The sequence below is a fragment of the Notamacropus eugenii genome, chromosome 4 (assembly GCF_028372415.1).
Source record: "Notamacropus eugenii isolate mMacEug1 chromosome 4, mMacEug1.pri_v2, whole genome shotgun sequence".
Classification (NCBI taxonomy): Eukaryota; Metazoa; Chordata; class Mammalia; order Diprotodontia; family Macropodidae; genus Notamacropus; species Notamacropus eugenii.
This window is the reverse complement of record NC_092875.1, coordinates 190,214,432-190,232,303: the sequence shown is the minus strand read 5'-3', so window position 1 is coordinate 190,232,303 and position 17,872 is coordinate 190,214,432. Positions and strand designations below refer to the sequence as shown.

Here is a 17,872-nt window from a genome sequence, read left to right as displayed (position 1 = left end):
GTTATGAATAGATTTGAGGATCATCAGCATATAGATGATCAATGAATCCAAAAATGAGATCTGATTAGAGATTATGAGATCACCAAGTGAATAGTAGAGAGGGAGAATAGAAGAGGGCCCAGGACAGAAAGCCCTGTGGAACACCCACGGTTAGTGGACACTAACTGGTTGAAAATCCAGCAAAGGACAACAAGAATGAGCAGTCAGACAGGTAAGAGAACCAGGAAAGGGTAATGTCCCCAAAACACAGAAAAACAGAGAATATCAAGGAGAAGAGGGTGAATGTCAAAGACAGTAGAGTGGTCAAGAAGGATGAAGATAGAGGAAAAAGTCTTTAGATTTACAATGGAGAAACCATTAGTAATTTTGGAGACAATAGTTTCAGTTGAATGAAGGTATTGGAAGGCAGACTATAGAGATTTAAAAAGAGTGAGAGGAAAGGAAAATGCAGGCACCTTCTGTAGATGGCCTTCTCAAAGAGTTTAGCTGCAAAGAGGAGGAAAGATATGGAAAGACAGCAAGTGAGGCTGGATGGAACACCTTAAAGTTTTTTAAGAATGGGGTAGATGTGAGCATGTTTGTAGGCAGTAGAGAATCAGCCAACAGACAAGAAGAAATTGAAGATAAGAGAGAGTGGGGATAATTCTGCTAGAGTAAAAAAAAATGGGATGGATCACTTATGTATGTAGAGGGGTTTGCTTTAAAAGGAGCAGGATCACCTCATTATGTGAGAGAAGTGAAGGATGAGAGAATGACAGAAAGAATTTGGGTGATGGGAGATGAGGAAGAGGAGAGAAAAAAAGGGAGCTCTCACTGAATGGCTTCACTTTCTTCAATCAAACATGAGGCAAGATGCTCAGTTCAGAGTGGGGAGGTGTAGTGGTGGGAAGTCTGAGGATGCAAGAAAGAATCATGGAGGCTGAGTACCCCAGGGATCTTTGCTTGGCTATATACTATTTCACATTTTTATAACCAATATAAGAGCACAGATGACATGCTCATCAGATATATAGGTAACACACAGAGTTGAACATGATAGTAAACATGATAAGATGACAGAATTAGAATATCAAAAGATCTTGACAAGACTACAGATGAGTCAAAGATGAAATTCAATCGGGATAAAATATAAAGTCTCTTACTTGGGCACCAAAACAAAAAAAAAAATCATTTCCCCAAGTACAAGAGTCAGTTAGACTCCTGTTTTGAAAAAGATCTGGGGTTTTTAGTGGGCATCAAGCTTGATATGAATCAGTATGATAATGTGGTAGCCAACAAAGCTATTGATATTGAGCTGCACTAAGAACAACATAGCTTTTAGGAATGAGGTGGCAGTCCCACTATATTCTGCCCTTGTTAGACATCATTTGAAGTACTGTGTTCAGCTCTAAGTGTCACAGTTTAAAAAAAGAAGTTAGAAAATGTTTAGAGGAGGGCAACTACAAGGGTGAAGGACCCAGGTCATGTAAGTCTGTGTTGAAGGAACTGGGCATGTTTAGCCTGAAGAAGAGAAAACTCAAGAAACTGTCCTGGTAAGGAAGGTTTATATTTGCTCTGCTTGGCTCCAGAAGACAGAACAAGCAGCAACGTGGGGAAAGAGGGAAGGGATGTCAGGAAGCACATCCCAATGATTACAATTGTTCAAAAGTAGAATAGGCTGCCTCCAGAGATAGGCTCCTCCTCCTTCAAGGTTCTCTTCAAGCACAAGGTGGACAGTTGCTTGTTGGGTATGCTACAGTTAAGATTCCTATAGTGTATGGACTGGTCTAGACTCTAGAGAGTCACTGAGGTTCCTTTCCAAGTCCTAAAATTCTGAGAACTCTGACCAGCAAAATCACTGCTTCTTACAGTGTGATACAACATTCTTAACTGAAGACTTGTACTTCTCTACAGAAAGGAGGGACGGACTTCTTTTTTCTGTCCTCAAGGACCAGGATTGTCACTGCATTAAATATGCCTTCCGCTACCTTTCGGTGTCATTTTTGTGTATATCATTTATTGCAATTATCATGTACGCTATTCTCCTGGTTGTGGGGTTGGGTTTTTTTGCTCTGCTTCATGCCAACCTGTATTTTTCCATGTTTCTGTAAATTCTTCATATTTTTGATTTTTTTATTAGAGAGGCCATGTGTCATATAGACAGTTAGCCTCAGAGCCAGGAAGTTCTGGGTTCAAGTCCTATCTCTGGAGCACTCTGGCTGGACAATTCATTTAGCTTCCCATACTCTAAGAATTCTGAAAGACTTAAGTTGTAGAGAAGGTACCAGCCTGCACTGGTAGTTTTTCTGGGGGCTTACTAATGAAATGGCAGGTCCTACTGTTATTTATATTCTTATTTCTGCAGAGCAGTACCTTGTCATTACATTCATATGCCATTTTAGTTTTTAAATGGTTTATTAATGCCATTCCTTTTCACACTACACTTATTTCCTGACACACCTCCCACGGAAAAGGAATCCTCTCCTCTAAAAACAAAAACAGTTAAATAAGCCTAATAATTACAAGAAACAAGCACATAATCTTTTGGGTCGCAGTATACAGTTAAATCACTCACCAGTTAACAATCTCACAGATATATATGCCCATGGTCACCCTACCACCTTGAGCAATCAGGTATGAACCTCGGTCTTCTGACTCTATCTCCCCAAACTCTTATCTACTTTACCATATTACCTCTGGTCCGGAATATAATACAAAACATTTCCCTCTCAGGAGGGTTTGCAGAAAAGGTCAGGTGGCAAAGGGAGCTTCCCTAATGTGGAGTTTAATGGAGCAAAGGAGAAAGAGAACTGTGGTGCACATGCGTGAAGAAGACCAGAAACCTAGTCGTGCCCTTTGGAAATTGCAGCCTATATGTCCACCTTAAGGAAAAAATCGAGGTCCGAAAGGTGCAAGTGTTTCTGCGCTAAAAAAAGAAAAAAAAAGAATACATAAGCAAATATTTGAATTAAAAAAGGCAGGCACCACTGCTTCCAAGCGAGCCCTACCCCCTAGCCACACAGACCTAGACTCAGACCCAGACAGACACACCCCCCGCCGCCCTTTACCTGCGGGACGCCCGTTCTCGTTCTGCTGCCGGGCCGCGGTGACGCCACCAGCCCTGGTCACCGGAGCCAGTCTGGCCGATCCCTGCCAGCTAGGGGCTCGGGGCCCCGGGGAGGGGGCGGCGGCGGCGGCGGCAGCCGCAGCGGGGGCGGCGGGGGTCGCGGTCGGCGCCGCAGTGGCCGCCGCAGTGGTCGCGGGGTCGGCCGCTGGGGGGGTGGCCAGACAGTAGAAGGGGTTGTAGTAGCCGAGCGGGGCAAGCGGGGGCCCGGCCGCGGGGCCGTTGGGGGGGCTGCCGCTTCCCGGGGCGCAGGACGGCGGAGGCGGGGGCGGCGGCGGCTGCAGCGGGGGGCTGCCGTAGGCGGGGAAAGCCAGGAGGCCGCTCTGCCAGGTCAGGTAGCCGCAGTACGACTGCCACAGCCACTCGTGCACCTGCCGGGAGTACTCGCGCGCCGTCGGCTTCTCCGCGGGCGCCTCGCCGCCGCCGGGGTCCGCTTCGCTGTCGGTAGGCCCGGGCTCGCGCTCCGGGCCCGCCTCGGAGGCGGAGGCTGCGGCGACGTTCTTCGCCTCGGGCCTCGCCGGGGCCCGAGACTGGCCCGGCTGCTCGTCCCGGGGAGGGATGACGGCCGACGAGCTCGAGGTGGAGGCTTCGGAGTCGCGGCCCCCGCCTCGGTTCTCCCGCTTGCCGCGCTGCCGGGGTAGGCGGCCCTGGGCTTTTTCCGGGCCCTCCGCCATGGTCGCCACTGCCCCAGCCGCAGCTGGATCTGTCACTGCCCCAGCCCGGCGCCGCCGCAGTCGCCGTCGTCAACAATCCGTAACCGGAAGCGGAAACCCCGCCTCTCCCAAACGTCACCGCCCCCTCTCCAGCTGCAGGCTTTGCAGAGCTGCGGCGTTGGGGCGTTGCTGCGGTCCTCATCCACGAATCCCCAAGTCGGCCTTTGGGGCCCAGCTTGGCCCCTGCAAGCTCAGGAGCCCCCAGGGCCCGGCTGCCGTTTACGCCCAGCACTGCAGAATGCCCGGGGCCTCTTTCCCCGCCGTTCAGCCCTGTTTTCGTTAGGGATGTCTGGGTGGAAAAAGAACCCCCGGGATTGGGACTTAGAGCGAAAGGAGAGGGCGGCAGGTTTAAAAACCTTGTCTGAAGGAAGTAGGGGGTTGGAAATGTGCCCCCCCCCCCCCCCAGCCACACACCCCCACCCCGCCACCCGCTCACACCCCCTCACACCTCCACCCCCACCCCCACACACAGGAGCAGCCCTCGCTTTCAAGGTGCTGACAGATCTAAGGGGGAAGACTTCAAAAAAGGAAGCTGCAAAGGAGAGAGAAGTGCGAAAGGGCGGTCCTCGGGGGAGGAGGAGGGGGAGTCTCCCTGACGGGTGGGAAATCCGATGGTCAGTCCCGAGGCTTCTCCTTAAATGGAAATTTTGGCATTCCTGGTCTCACCTTGCAGTCGGAGGAGCAGAAGGTAATTACTGAGGAAGAGGTGAGCCAGGACCAAGCCTAATTTGATGTTATAGATGGGTGAGTGGTCCTAATGGTAATGATCCTGGGATATAGTGGATAATTGAGAGAAGACCCAAAGACCCTGGGACCCAGATGCAGCCAGGTACGAAATGAGCCACAGTGAAAGGAATTGGCTTGTTTGCTATTTTGGAACTAGGAGGAATACTGAAGTTGGGGGATGTGGCTCAAAAGGTACAGGTTACAGCATACAAGTCCATCTATTCAAAGAGTCCTTTCTTTGTAAAGAGGGATGAACTTAATCTTCAAGACTGATTCAGCCTGCTTTTAAACTAAAGAAGAACTACTGATCTCTTGGTAATCGTTGTCTTGTGTTTGAACATACTCTTTTCAGAAGTATTGCAAATATTATACTAGTTCAGCTTTCCTTAAGTCTTTCAAGCTCTGCTCTTGACACTCATTTCACTACAATAAGCATTGTTTATTAAGCCCTTATTGGGTTCCTGGTGCTGGGTTAGGTGCTAGTGATACAGCGACAAAAATGGAACAGTGCCTGTCCTCAAGGAGTGGCTTCTTCCATTAGCTGGAGACAACAGATAAGCAGATGCCGATTATATAAGCAGTGATGACCTCATTCACTCCCACAGCTTCCAGAGGTTCCCAAAGTGGGTGATACTGTCCCCTGGGGGTGCTGGAACTATGGGGGGGCAGTAGTAACTTTGGGTACATTTGGGGGGTATTGAGGAAAAATAAAGGGATCATGGAAGCAAAAGGAAAGAAGATTAGATAAGAATTCGAAAAACCCATCATACGTGTCTCATCTGTCATGTAACAGAGTTAAAGTCATAGTAATTACATTATTTTCCAAGTAAATGCACAAAATGCAAATTATAACCAGTGAGTGATCAAGTCCACACTCACAGGTCTTAATATGTAAGTGTTGTTAAGTGAGCTTGTCCCTGCATTGTTGGAAGTCCAGCATGTGTTGGCAGGAATATGTGCATGTAATGACATGTTTACAATACAATACTATGGTATTGGTTTACAATGGTTATATGGTACAGTATTGCCTCATCAAAGTTTCAATACAGGAAAAAACCCCACAAATTTGCAATAAACTATCAAATTTAAGACGTGTCATTTAAAAAAAATTATATTTTTGAAAGGATACAACTTTTTAAAAAACCTGTTAAAGGGTTAAAGAAAGTAGATTTCCAGGGGGTTGTTGAGTATTTCTTTTTTGAAAAGGGGGCAATAGGCCAAATAAGTTTGGGAACATCTGGCTTAAATGATACTTATGTCTGTATTACCAAATTTATATCTGTAGCCTGTTCTGTTTTTTAGAATATTTAATTGATTCTTTTAAAAAGTACTGTCATTTCCAAGTAGCATCCCCAAAGTAGAATCCTCTTTTAACAGTTAAGCAAAACAGTACATTGATCTGATGCATGTGATAGTACATATATCATTCTACATATTTAGTCTACCACCTCTCCACAATAAGGTATGTATCTCATCATCAACATACTTCTATAGATTTTCTTGTTCAGTGTACTGAAAGCAGTTCTGATTTTTTCTTTTTTTTTTACTTTCCTTTACCTACTGTGGTCATTGTGTATCTTGTACTATTCTGCCTTAATTCTGCAGCAGTTCTTATATATCTTCCCTCCTCCTGCCTTCCAGCAATTGGGGCAAGAACTCACATTTGACAAAAACATTTGGGAAAACTGGAAAATGATCTGGCAGAAGCTAGGCATAGACCAACATCTTACACCATATACCAAGATGAGTTTGAAATAGGTATCTGATTTAAATTAGTGGAGCAGAGAAGAATCACCTGTCAGATTTACAGATGGGAAAGAGTTCACTACTGAACAAGAAATAGACAAGTTTACTGGAGATAAAATGGATAATTTTGATTATATAAAATTAAGAAGGTTTTTCACGAACAAAACTAAAGCACCTAAAATTAAAATAAAAGCAGGAAACTGAGGAAAATCTTTGTTGCAAAAAGTCTCATTTCAAAAATATACAAAGAACAGAGTCCAATCTATAAGAAGAAAAGCCCTCCACAAGTTAATGAAAGGTTAAAGGATATGAATAGACAGCAGAAGAAATCAAAGCTATCAAGGGCCATATGAAAATATTCTCAAAATTCTAATAACTAGAAAAATGCAAGTTAATACTCTAAAGAGATCAAAGAAAGAGGAGAAGTACCTATATGTACAAAGATATTTATAGTAATTCTTTTTGTGGAGACAAAGAACTGGAAATTGACGCAATTAATTGGGGAATCAATTGGGTAATGGCTGATCAAAGTATGGTATATGAATGTGACCTAATCCTAATATGTTAAGAAATGATGAACAGGATGAATTCAGAAAAACTCAGGAAGATCTGAATTAACTGATGCAAAGTAAAGTGAACAGAACCAGGATAATGACCAGAACAAGAGACAACAACGGAAATATTGTAAAGATAATCAACTTAAAGACTTAGTAACTCAGATTAATACAATGACTCATCACAATGCGAAAGGATTCATGATGAAACATGCTATTCACTTGTAGATAGAGAACTGATGGATTCAGAGTATAGATTGAAATATCTTGAAAATCTATCATTATTTCCTTTCACAGAGACATTGAGAATACTTTAAAAAACACCAAAAGCTTATATGCATTGCTATAATCATCTAGCCAAACAAATGTCCACATTAGCCGTGTTTGAAAATGTAAGTATCTCTATTTTAAGTTTATCACTTCTCTCTCAGGAGGTAAGCAATGATTTTCATTTCCGTTCTTTTGGACTTGTGTCTTATGTTTTGTTGATCAGCATTATAATGTCTTTGAAAGTTATTTTCTCCATAATGTTGTCACTGTATAAGTTGTTCTATTTCTCCTCACTTTGCTCTGCATCAATTCATAGAGTACTTCCCACTTCCTTCTGAAATTCTGTTTCATTATTTCTGATGCCACAATAATATGCCATTACATTCATGTACCACAATTTGTTCAGCCATTCTCCAATAAGAGGATATTTTCTAGGTTTCCAACTTTTGGCTAATACAAAAATAGAGATTACAAATGTTTTTGTACATATAGATCCTTTTCCTCTGTTTGATTTATTTGAGAGTATAAGACTAGTAGCAATATCACTGGGTCAACGTATGAACAATTTGGTAGCTTTCTGATCGTATCTTCAAATTTATTTCCAGATTGGCTAGGCCAATTCACAGTTCCACCAATAGGACACTAATGAATTTGTTTTTCCTTAATCTCTCCAGCATTTGTAATTTTCCTCTTTTGTCATCTTTGTCAATCTAATAGTTGTAAGGTGAAATCTCAAAGCTTGCATTTTTCTGATTATTAATGATTCAGAGTATTTTTTCACATGATTGTTGATAGCTCAGATGTCATCCTTTGAAAACTGCTTTTTCATATCCTTTTACCAGTTGTCGATAGGGTAATAGCTCTTAGATATGTGACCTTTAATTAATTAATTAGTTGCAAAGAATTTTCCCCCCAGTGAACTATTTCTAATTTTCATTACATTGTTGGTGAAAAATAATTTTAAGTTTATACAATCAAAATTGCCTATTTGTTTCTTGTGTGATCCTTTGTCGCTTGTTTAATTACAAACTCCTTCCTTATCTACATATGTAAAAGGTAATTTCTTTGTTGCTCCTTTAATATGTTTATGAGATGGATGATCTTTTATATCTAGGTCATGTATCTCTTTCAAACTTATCCTGGTACAGTCTGAGGTATTGATCTATACCTAATCTCTGTCAGGTTGCTGTCCAGGTTTTCCAGAAGTTTTTGTTAAATAGTGAGTCCTTCCCACAGTAAAAAGGGTTTGTTTTATCAAACACTATGTTACTGTTTGTTTGCTTTTATAGTTTTACATTTAATTGGTTCCACTGATTGACATGTCTCTCTTTTTCCCTTTTAAATGAGTACCAAATCATTGTAATTGTTTCTGTTTATTGTATGGTTTCATATCTAGTACTGAGAGACCTGACCTTCCTTCCCACCTTTTTTTTTTTTTTTTTTTTTTTTTTTTTACTATTACTCTTGAGATTCTTGACCTTTTGTTCCTTGTTATGAGGAACATATTATTTTTCTAGCCCTGTAAAATATTCATTTGAGAGTTTGCTGTAGCACTGAAGAAATAAATTAGTTTATGTAATGTTATAATTTATATTATATTGGCTCATCCTACCCATAAACAGTTAATGTTTTTCCAATCATTTAGGTCTGTTTTTATTTTTGAAAAGAGTTTTATTATTAAATTCATACAGTCTCTGGGTGAATCTTGTGTATGTATACTACCATATATTTTGATTGAGGGAATAAGGTCCTGGAAGAGGAAGAAAAGGACTTAGGTAGAGAATAATTATCCTGGGAAATAAGGAGGCATGCAGAAATAATAATATAGGGATCAGTGTGCCATGGGAGAACTAGTCCCTGTAACGAATTTCTGAATTAGTTTATAATTTTGTTTAGAAAACTGGTTACTTTATCAAGTAGTATCTTTGTTTATATTCTTAATCATAACTGAGTAATAATTTTGGGGGCATTTTAGATAAACTTTAAACATGAATTCTTCTTTGTATTTAAGAAAGCCTATTGGATAAAGGATTCCAGGACAACTATCTATAAAAAACTATAACCTCAGATTGTTTAAGATTGTCTCCATATTTGGTCCTTCAAGACAGGATTTTCTTGACATAATAATGTAATTGTGCCACAGAATTTATTTTGCTAGATTTATTGTAGCAGTAATAGTATGCAACAAGTTGATATGAAATCATTGCTTTGCCCCTGAAGCATGCATATTCTGGCTTTAATCTTTCAGTGTGTATTTTGTTTAGTGCTCTCAAGTACTTTGAAGGGTTAGGCATTGTCTCTTTTCTTTGTTATTAGCCTGATCCACCCACCCCTCAAGCCATTGTGTTGCCACCATTTTTAGGGGTCCTGTTCCTAGCAGCCCAATTCCATCTAAACAACTAACACTGGTTAGCTTTTACAAAGAAATATTTGCTTCGCAAAAATAGCAGTAACAAATGCGCAAACATTTTCCCTAATACCTCTCCCCTGATCTACCTAAATTTAGAGGTATGCATTTAAAATTTAGCCTGGTTCCTGTGTAGTATAAATTACACCATGTTCACATATAGATGTGGCATACTGCTGGATGAACCTGTACTTCTGCTACTACGGGACTGGAGTCCCAAAAGTTACTTCCAGAGGTCAATCCTTGTTCCTTAGGGCATTAATGCTACATTGGCTGTAAAATCCATCTTGGACCTTGACTCCCAGATTCTTGTGGTTCACTTTCCTAACCTTTTGAAACTTCTGAGGTTGGGATGGTCTCTCACAGTAAGCTGAGCCAAGAAGTCACCAAATGAAGTAAAAAAAAAAAAAAAAAGAATGAGGCAAAGAAAGATACAGCTGAAATTTCCAGGTCTTTTTGAAAGCATCCACAAACAAATCAAAGAGTTTCTCCTCAACACATGGGTAGTTACCCAGAACTAGTTATAGAATGCCTGTCAATGCTCTACAATTGCTCTAAGACACTTGTCTTAAATATCATCATGCTTATTCCAGAAACTGGTTTCACAGGTTCTCCATGTGAAGAGACACTGTCCCAGGTATCTCTGAGCATGTATCAGATGCACATTAAACTTTCATGAATTTGTGCATCTTATATTGTGAAGAATATAGAATTTTCTATATTCACAGAATCATATTTCAAACCTTAATATTCATCTAGCCTAGCCCTTAACCAAAAATGAATCCCTGCCAATAATATAACTGACACGTAGTCATCTAGTATCTGTTTGAAGACCTCCAATGAAATTTACAATCTTCTGAGGTAGCACATCCCACTTTTGTATTGCTCTAATTGTTAGGAAGTTGTTTTATTTTTTTTTCTTGACATGAAGCTTAAATTTGCCTTTTTTGCAACTTTTACTCATTGCTCCTAGTCATATACTCTAGGGCCAAATGGAAAGAGTATAATGCCTCTTCCATGTGACAGCCCTTTAAATATCTGCTTCTTTGGGAGCAGAGATTTTTTACTCTGAACTCGTGTCCCCAGTGCCTAGCATGGTGCCTGGTGCATAGTAGGTAACTGATTGGAAAATTTATTAACTTCCAGAGGTATTATTATTATCATCAAAATATTATTCCATGAGTTTAACTATGCAGATGACTCCCAGTTTTACATACTCAACCCTGTTCTCTCTCTTGAGCTTCAGTTCTGCATTACCAACTGATTTTTGGAAACTTTGAACTGGATGTCTCTTAGACATTGCATACTTATATCAAAAAGAGAACTTATTATTTTCCTCCTCAAACTCTCCCCTCTTCTGATCCTCCTATTTTTTTTTTTGTAAACAGTATTTTATTTTTTCTGATTACACATAAAGGTAGTTTTCAACATTGACTTTTTTTTTTCTTGTTTTTTTTTTATTATTAAATTTATTTATTTAACTTTTAACATTCATTTTCACAAAATTTTGGGTTACAAATTTTCTCCCCTTTTATCCCCTCCCCCCCCAAACACCAAGCATTCTAATTGCCCCTATGACCAATCTGCTCTCTCTTCTATCATCCCTCTCTGCCCTTGTCTCCATCTTCTCTTTTGTCCTGTAGGGGCAGATAGCTTTCTATACCCCTTTACCTGTTTTTCTTATTTCCTAGTGGCAAGAACATTACTCGACAGTTGATCCTAACACTTTGAGTTCCAACTTCTCTTTCTCCCTCCCTCCCCACCCCTTCCCTTTGGAAGGCAAGCAATTCAATATAGGCCATATCTGTGTAGTTTTGCAAATGACTTCCATAATAGTTGTGTTGTATAGGACTAACTATATTTCCCTCCATCCTATCCTGTCCCCCATTACTTCTATTCTCTTTTGATCCTATCCCTCCCCATGAGTGTCGACCTCGAATTGCACTCTCCTCCTCATGCCCTCCCTTCTATCATCCCCCCCACCCTGCTTGTCCCCTTATCCCCCACTTTCCTGTATTGTGAGATAGGTTTTCCTACCAAAATGAGTGTGCACTTTATTCTTTTCTTTAGTGGAATGTGGTGAGAGTAGACTTCATGTTTTTCTCTCACCTCCCCTCTTTATCCCTCCACTAATGAGTCTTTTGATTGCCTCTTTTATGAGAGATAATTTGCCCCATTCAATTTCTCCCTTTCTCTTCCCAATATATTTCTCTCTCACTGCTTGATTTAATTTTGTTTTAAAGATATGATCCCATCCTATTCAATTCACTCTGTGCACTCTGTCTCTATGTATGTGAGCGTGTGTGCATGTGTAATCCCACCCAGTACCCAGATACTGAAATGTTTCAAGAGTTACAAATATTGTCTTTCCATGTAGGAATGTAAACAGTTCAGCTTTAGTAAGTCCCTTATGACTTCACTTTGCTGTTCACCTTTTCATGGTTCTCTTCATTCTTGTGTTTGAAAGTCAAATTTTCTTTTCAGCTCTGGTCTTTTCATCAAGAATACTTGAAAATCCTCTATTTCATTGAAAGACCATTTTTTCCCCTGAAGTATTATAGTCAGTTTTGCTGGGTAGGTGATTCTTGGTTTTAGTCCTAGTTCCTTTGACTTCTGGAATATACTGTTCCATGCCCTTTGATCCCTTAATGTAGAGGCTGCTAGATCTTGTGTTATTCTGATTGTATTTCCACAATACTTGAATTGTTTCTTTCTAGCTGCCTGCAGTATTTTCTCCTTGACCTGGGAACTCTGGAATTTGGCCACAATGTTCCTAGCAGTTTCTCTTTTTGGATCTCTTTCAGGCGGTGTTCTGTGGATTCCTTGAATATTTATTTTGCCCTCTGGTTCTAGAATCTCAGGGCAGTTTTCCTTGATAATTTCATGAAAGATGATGTCTAGGCTCTTCTTTTGATCATGGCTTTCAGATAGTCCCATAATTTTTAAATTGTCTCTCCTAGATCTATTTTCCAGGTCAGTTGTTTTTCCAATGAGATATTTCACATTATCTTCCATTTTTCCATTCTTCTCTCTTTGTTCTGTGATTTCTTGGTTTTGCATAAAGTCATTAGCCTCCATCTGTGCCATTCTAATTTTGAAAGAACTATTTTCTTCAGTGAGCTTTTGAATCTCCTTTTCCATTTGGCTAATTCTGCTTTTGAAAGCATTCTTCTCCTCATTGGCTTTTTGAACCTCTTTTGCCAATTGAGTTAGGCTAGTTTTCAAGGTGTTAATTTCTTCAACATTTTTTTGGGTCTCCCTTAGCAGGGAGCTGATCTGCTGTTCATGCTTTGACTTCATGTCTCTCATTTCTCTTCCCAGCTTTTCCTCCACCTCTCTAACTTGATTTTCAAAATTCTTTTTGAGCTCTTCCATGGCCTGAGCCCATTGGGTGGGCTGGGACACAGAAGCCTTGATTTCTGTGTCTTTGCCTGATGGTAAGCATTGTTCTTCCTCATCAGAAAGGAAGGGAGGAAATGCCTGTTCGCCAAGAAAGTAACCTTCTATAGTCTTATTTCTTTTCCCTTTTCTGGGCATTTTCCCAGCCAGTGACTTGACCTCTGAATATTTTCCTCACACCCACCTCACCTCCTGATCCTCCCAGCCCGTGTTTGTGGTCTGAGATTCAAATGCTGCTTCCAGCCTCAGGGCTTTTGGCGGGGGCAGGGCTGCTATTCAGTATGAGATTATGTTCTGGTGCTGAGGTCGGGGCAGGGCCACCTCTCAGGCTCAGTTCCCTCAGGGGGTTTATGCACAGAGCTTCCGCAATGGATTCAGGCTCCCGCCCGCTTGGGGAGCCCCTGTCTGCAGCCGCCTCTCAGCTTCTACCTCCCGGGGGGGGCCTGAATTATGGGGGCACCCCGCTCCCCTCTCGACCCGCCAAAGAGACTCTCTCACCCACCCCTGTCACCTGTGGGTGGAGGGACTTGTGCGGCCGCTGGAGATCCCGTCCCTGAAGCCTGCTCGGATCTGTTTCTCTCGGTGCCGCAGCCGTGGCTGCAGCAGGTCTGGGCTGGGCTTTGTGTCTGCAGCGCGACGGACCTTTTGCGAGAGGTTTGCAGATCCCTCTGTGGGTGGAGGGACCCACGTGGCCGCTGGAGATCCTGTCTGTGAAGCCTGCTCGGATCTTTTCCTCTCGGTGGCGCGGCCTCGGCAGGGCTGCACTCAGCTCCCAGTCCCGGCGCCCAGTCCGCAGCGCGAAGGACCCCCCCGCGAGAGGTTTGCAGGTCTCTCTGGAACAGAAATCTCCCTCGCTCCAATGTTCCGTGGCCTCTGGGTGCGGAATTCGCCGTGAGTTACTTCCCTGTAGCCATTCTATGGGTTGTGGGTTCAGAGCTATGTGTATGTGCGTCTTTCTACTCCGCCATCTTGGCTCCGCCCCCCAACATTGACTTTTAATAATATTTTGAGTTCCAAATTTTTCTCTTTCTCTCTGCATCCCCTCACCACTCCCCAAGATGGCAAGCAATCTGATATAGTTTATACATATGTATTAATATTAATCATATTTCCAAATTAATCATGTTGTGAAAGAATAATAACCAAAAGGAAAAACCACAAGAAAGAAAAACAAAAAATTAAAACAGGATGTTTCAATCTATATTCAGAGTCCATAGTTCTTTCTTTGGATGTGGATAGCATTTTCCATCCTGGTTCTTTTGAAATTGTCTTGGATCATTGTATTACTGAGAAAAGCTAAGTCAATCATAGTTGATCATTGCACAATGTTACTGTTATTGTGTATAATGTTTTCCTGGTTCTGCTCACTTCATTCACATCAATCAGTTCATGTAAATCTTTCAGGTTTTTCTGAACTTTGCCTGCTCATAATTTCTTTTTTTTTTTTTTTGCCAACAATCAAGTAATTTAATTAAATTTCAGAGTGAAGAATGTTCTTTTAGTTGAAGTAAAAACACAGGTTATATACTTTTTATAATTTATTTATATTTAGTTTTCAACATTCACTTCCATAAAATTTTGGGTTTTAAATTTTCTTATCTTCCTTTTCCTCCCTCCTCTCCAAATGGTGTGCAATCTGAAATAGGCTCTACGTATACATTCAGATTAAACATATTTTCACATTAGCCGTGATGAAAAGAAGAATTAGAATGGGAAGAACCACTAGAAAGAAGAAACAAAACACAACAAAAGAAAAGGAGAGTAAATATTGTGCTTCCATCTGCATTCAGACTCCAAAGTTCTTTCTCTGGATGTGGATAGCATTTTCCATCAAGAGTATTTTGGAGTTGTTTTAGATCCTGGCAAGTCTAGCAAAGTCAATCATTGCACAATGTGGCTGTTACTGTGTACAATGTTCTCTTGGCTCTGCTCATTTCACTCAGCATCAGTTCATATAAGTTTTTCCAGGTTTTTCTGAAGTCTGCCTGTTCATCATTTCTTGTAGCACAATAGTATTCCATTGCATTCATATATCACAGCTTGTTCAACCTCTCCCCAATTGATGGATATCCCCTCAATTTCCAGTTCTTGGCCACAGCAAAAAGCTAATATAAATATTTTTGTACATGTGGGCTTTCCCCTTTTTAATGATGTCTTTGGAATACAGACCTAATAGTGGTCTTACTGGATCAAAGGGTATGCACAGTTTGATTGCCCTTTGGGCAGAGTTCCAAATTGCTATCCAGAATAGTTGGATCAGTTCACAGCTCCATCAACAATGCATTAATGTCCCAATTTTCCCACATCTTCTCCAACTTTTGTCATTTTACCTTTCTGTCATATTAACCAGTCTGATAGGTGTGAGGTGGTGCCTCAGAGTTATTTTAATCTGCATTTCTGTAATCAAGTGATTTAGAGCATTTTTTAATATGACTATAGATAGCTTTAATTTCTTCATCTGGAAACTGCCTGTTCATACACAAATCAGGACATTACTTATTTGTGATGTCCTTGAAAGACAAACAGCAACAATATATATTTGAGAAGTTGCCAGATCTTTTCATTCTACCTTTATAACATTTCTCCATTGTGTTACTTTCTCTTCACTCACACAGGCACCACCCTAATTCAGTCCCTCTAATATAATGACAGTCACGCACCATGTTTCAACTGGATTATTATGACAGCCTTCTCTCTCCCGTTCCAATCCATTCTCCACACAGTTGCCAAAATGATTTTTTTTCTGATATAATGACAGCTTTACCTCCCCCCACCTATTATCTGCAGGAGCAAATATAAACTCTGTTTGGCATTTAAAATCTTTCATAACCTGAGCCCAAACTACATTTCCATTCTTCTTACATGCTCTCCTCCGTTTCCCTAACCCCTTTCCATTCCATAGTACATTTAATCTGTCCTTCTTACTGTTCTTTATATATAACACATCCTTTTCTATTTCCACACCTTTGCATTGGTCTTGTCTCATTCCTAGAATGCAGTTGTTTTTAACCTTTGCCTTTTGGAGTCCCAAGTTTCTTTCAAGATGCAGCAAAAGCATTACCTTATACATAAAGCCTTCCCAGATGCTGGGAACTTCCCAAGCACTTCCCATTATTTTGTGCACAACACATTGTTAGTTCTGTCCCCTCCAGGCAAACTCCTCACTTTTATCTTTGCAGTTTCAGTTCCTAGAACAGTTCCTGACACATAATGCTTAATAAATGTTTATTGCTTGAGTGATGGTGACGTATTTTATCAATTTTTCTATTTTGGGGGGTGAATTTCAGGTTATTGACAAACCTTAATTATATGGTTTGGATTCAATTCTTCCTGTAAGTTCATAGAAATAGCCTTCCCAAGATTCAAAATAATCCCTAAAATGGCTACTTCATAATAAAAATGAGCCTTTAAAAAATCCAACATACAGAAAATAAAATTAACATAACAGAAAATTAGGGATTGGTTGTGATTATTGCAATTATTTGCTTTTTTTAAAAAAAGGTGTCTTTAATGCATTTAAAGTAGAATTTGATTTAAACACCATGTTCCACAAACACCTGCTGCATAAATTAAGAAGTTATCACTTGCTTTGTAAACTTAAAGCTGTTATTTCATAGTGCTTTTCTGCCCTCCAGTGGTTGTTTAAAAAAAAAAAAACTATGGCAATATATAATCCATGGAATATTTTTTTTTGTATTTTCATATCAAAGCGATAACACTTCATACTGAGAATGGAAATATTTGAAGAATTCAAAGTAATTTGTAAACATATAATTAACCACAAATAACAAATATCATTCTTATAAGAGATCTAAAGAACATAACAAGAAACACTTGGAGCTTTTTCATCACATTTTGTACGACAAACTTGACAGGTCTTTGAGAAACCAGTAGGTGGAGTGATTTCCAAAGTTAAGAACTACTTTAAAAAAACTATCTCCAAAGCAGATCATCTGTTCCAGTATGCCATTCGTAAAACATTACTGTTAAATCATTGACAGATGGTCAGTCAGTTCCGATAGAATACTTCCAGTGATGGGAACTTATTGCTTTATGAGCCAGCTTATTCCATTGACAGATATAATTGGAAAGTTCCTATTTTTAACTGAAACCTGCCATTCTGTAACCTACTGGTATTAGTTCAATATTCTAAAATAATGTAGAATAAGTCAATCTATTCTTCCACATAACAGTAGAACCTTCAAGTATATGAAAAGATTTGACCAACCATCATCTCTCCCCTTTTTTTCCCTTCCTAAAGTTGCATATGTGCATATTTACTTTAATAATCCTGCATATAATATACAAGCCTTCACCATTCTTGTCACTCCCATTTGTGCATACTTCAGTTTGTCAGTATCCCTCTCACATTGTTCCAGAAGGATACATAATATTCTAGACATAGTCTGGCTAGACTGGAATGCAGTGGAGGCTATTACTCTTCATGATTTGAACCATTTTTATTAACACTTTTTTATTTTAAAGCAAACTAATTTTGAATTAGTAGTCATTTCATACTGTTAGCTCAAATTGGGTCTTCTTCATAGGGATCATTGGTAAGTCAGGTCTACCTTGTTTTGTACTTACGCAATTGTTCTTGTTGGTGGTGGTGGTATCTTTTTTTTTTTTTAACTCATTTGAAGAACTTTGCATTTATCTGTAGCAAATGATCAAGTTTCATGTTTTTTGTTTCAGCCTGCATTCTGGCTTTATAAGATGATGTTGATGTTTGATTCTCACATGCAACCCAGCTTTCAGTCAACCACAGACTAGATAGGCATCCCTTCCATGTCCCTACTGAATTCACTTAAAAAAAATTTGAACAGGACAGAGATAAGGACAAAGTCCCATGGCTTAGCTCAAAAGTATGTCTCTGCTAACTCATCCATTATTCAATTCTCTTTTATGTATCATCACTTAGCCACCTAAAAATGTGCCTGTGTCCTTTAATTCA

At 40.2% G+C, this 17,872-nt stretch overlaps 1 protein-coding gene across 3 annotated transcripts in view; it reads right to left on the bottom strand.

Annotated features, from left to right (window-relative positions):
- The window catches only part of FAM8A1 (family with sequence similarity 8 member A1), a 47,569-nt gene extending 43,708 nt beyond the window's left edge, over nucleotides 1-3,861 (bottom strand). For 2 of the 3 annotated variants that reach the window (XM_072603926.1, XM_072603927.1), the window contains exon 1: nucleotides 3,048-3,861. In XM_072603926.1, coding sequence (XP_072460027.1) covers nucleotides 3,048-3,777 — 730 coding nt within the window. In that variant the 5' untranslated portion in view covers nucleotides 3,778-3,861. The remainder of the gene's footprint in view (nucleotides 1-3,047) is intronic. The other variant, XM_072603925.1, reaches the window with a different exon arrangement.
- Nucleotides 3,862-17,872: the final 14,011 nt, after the last annotated feature.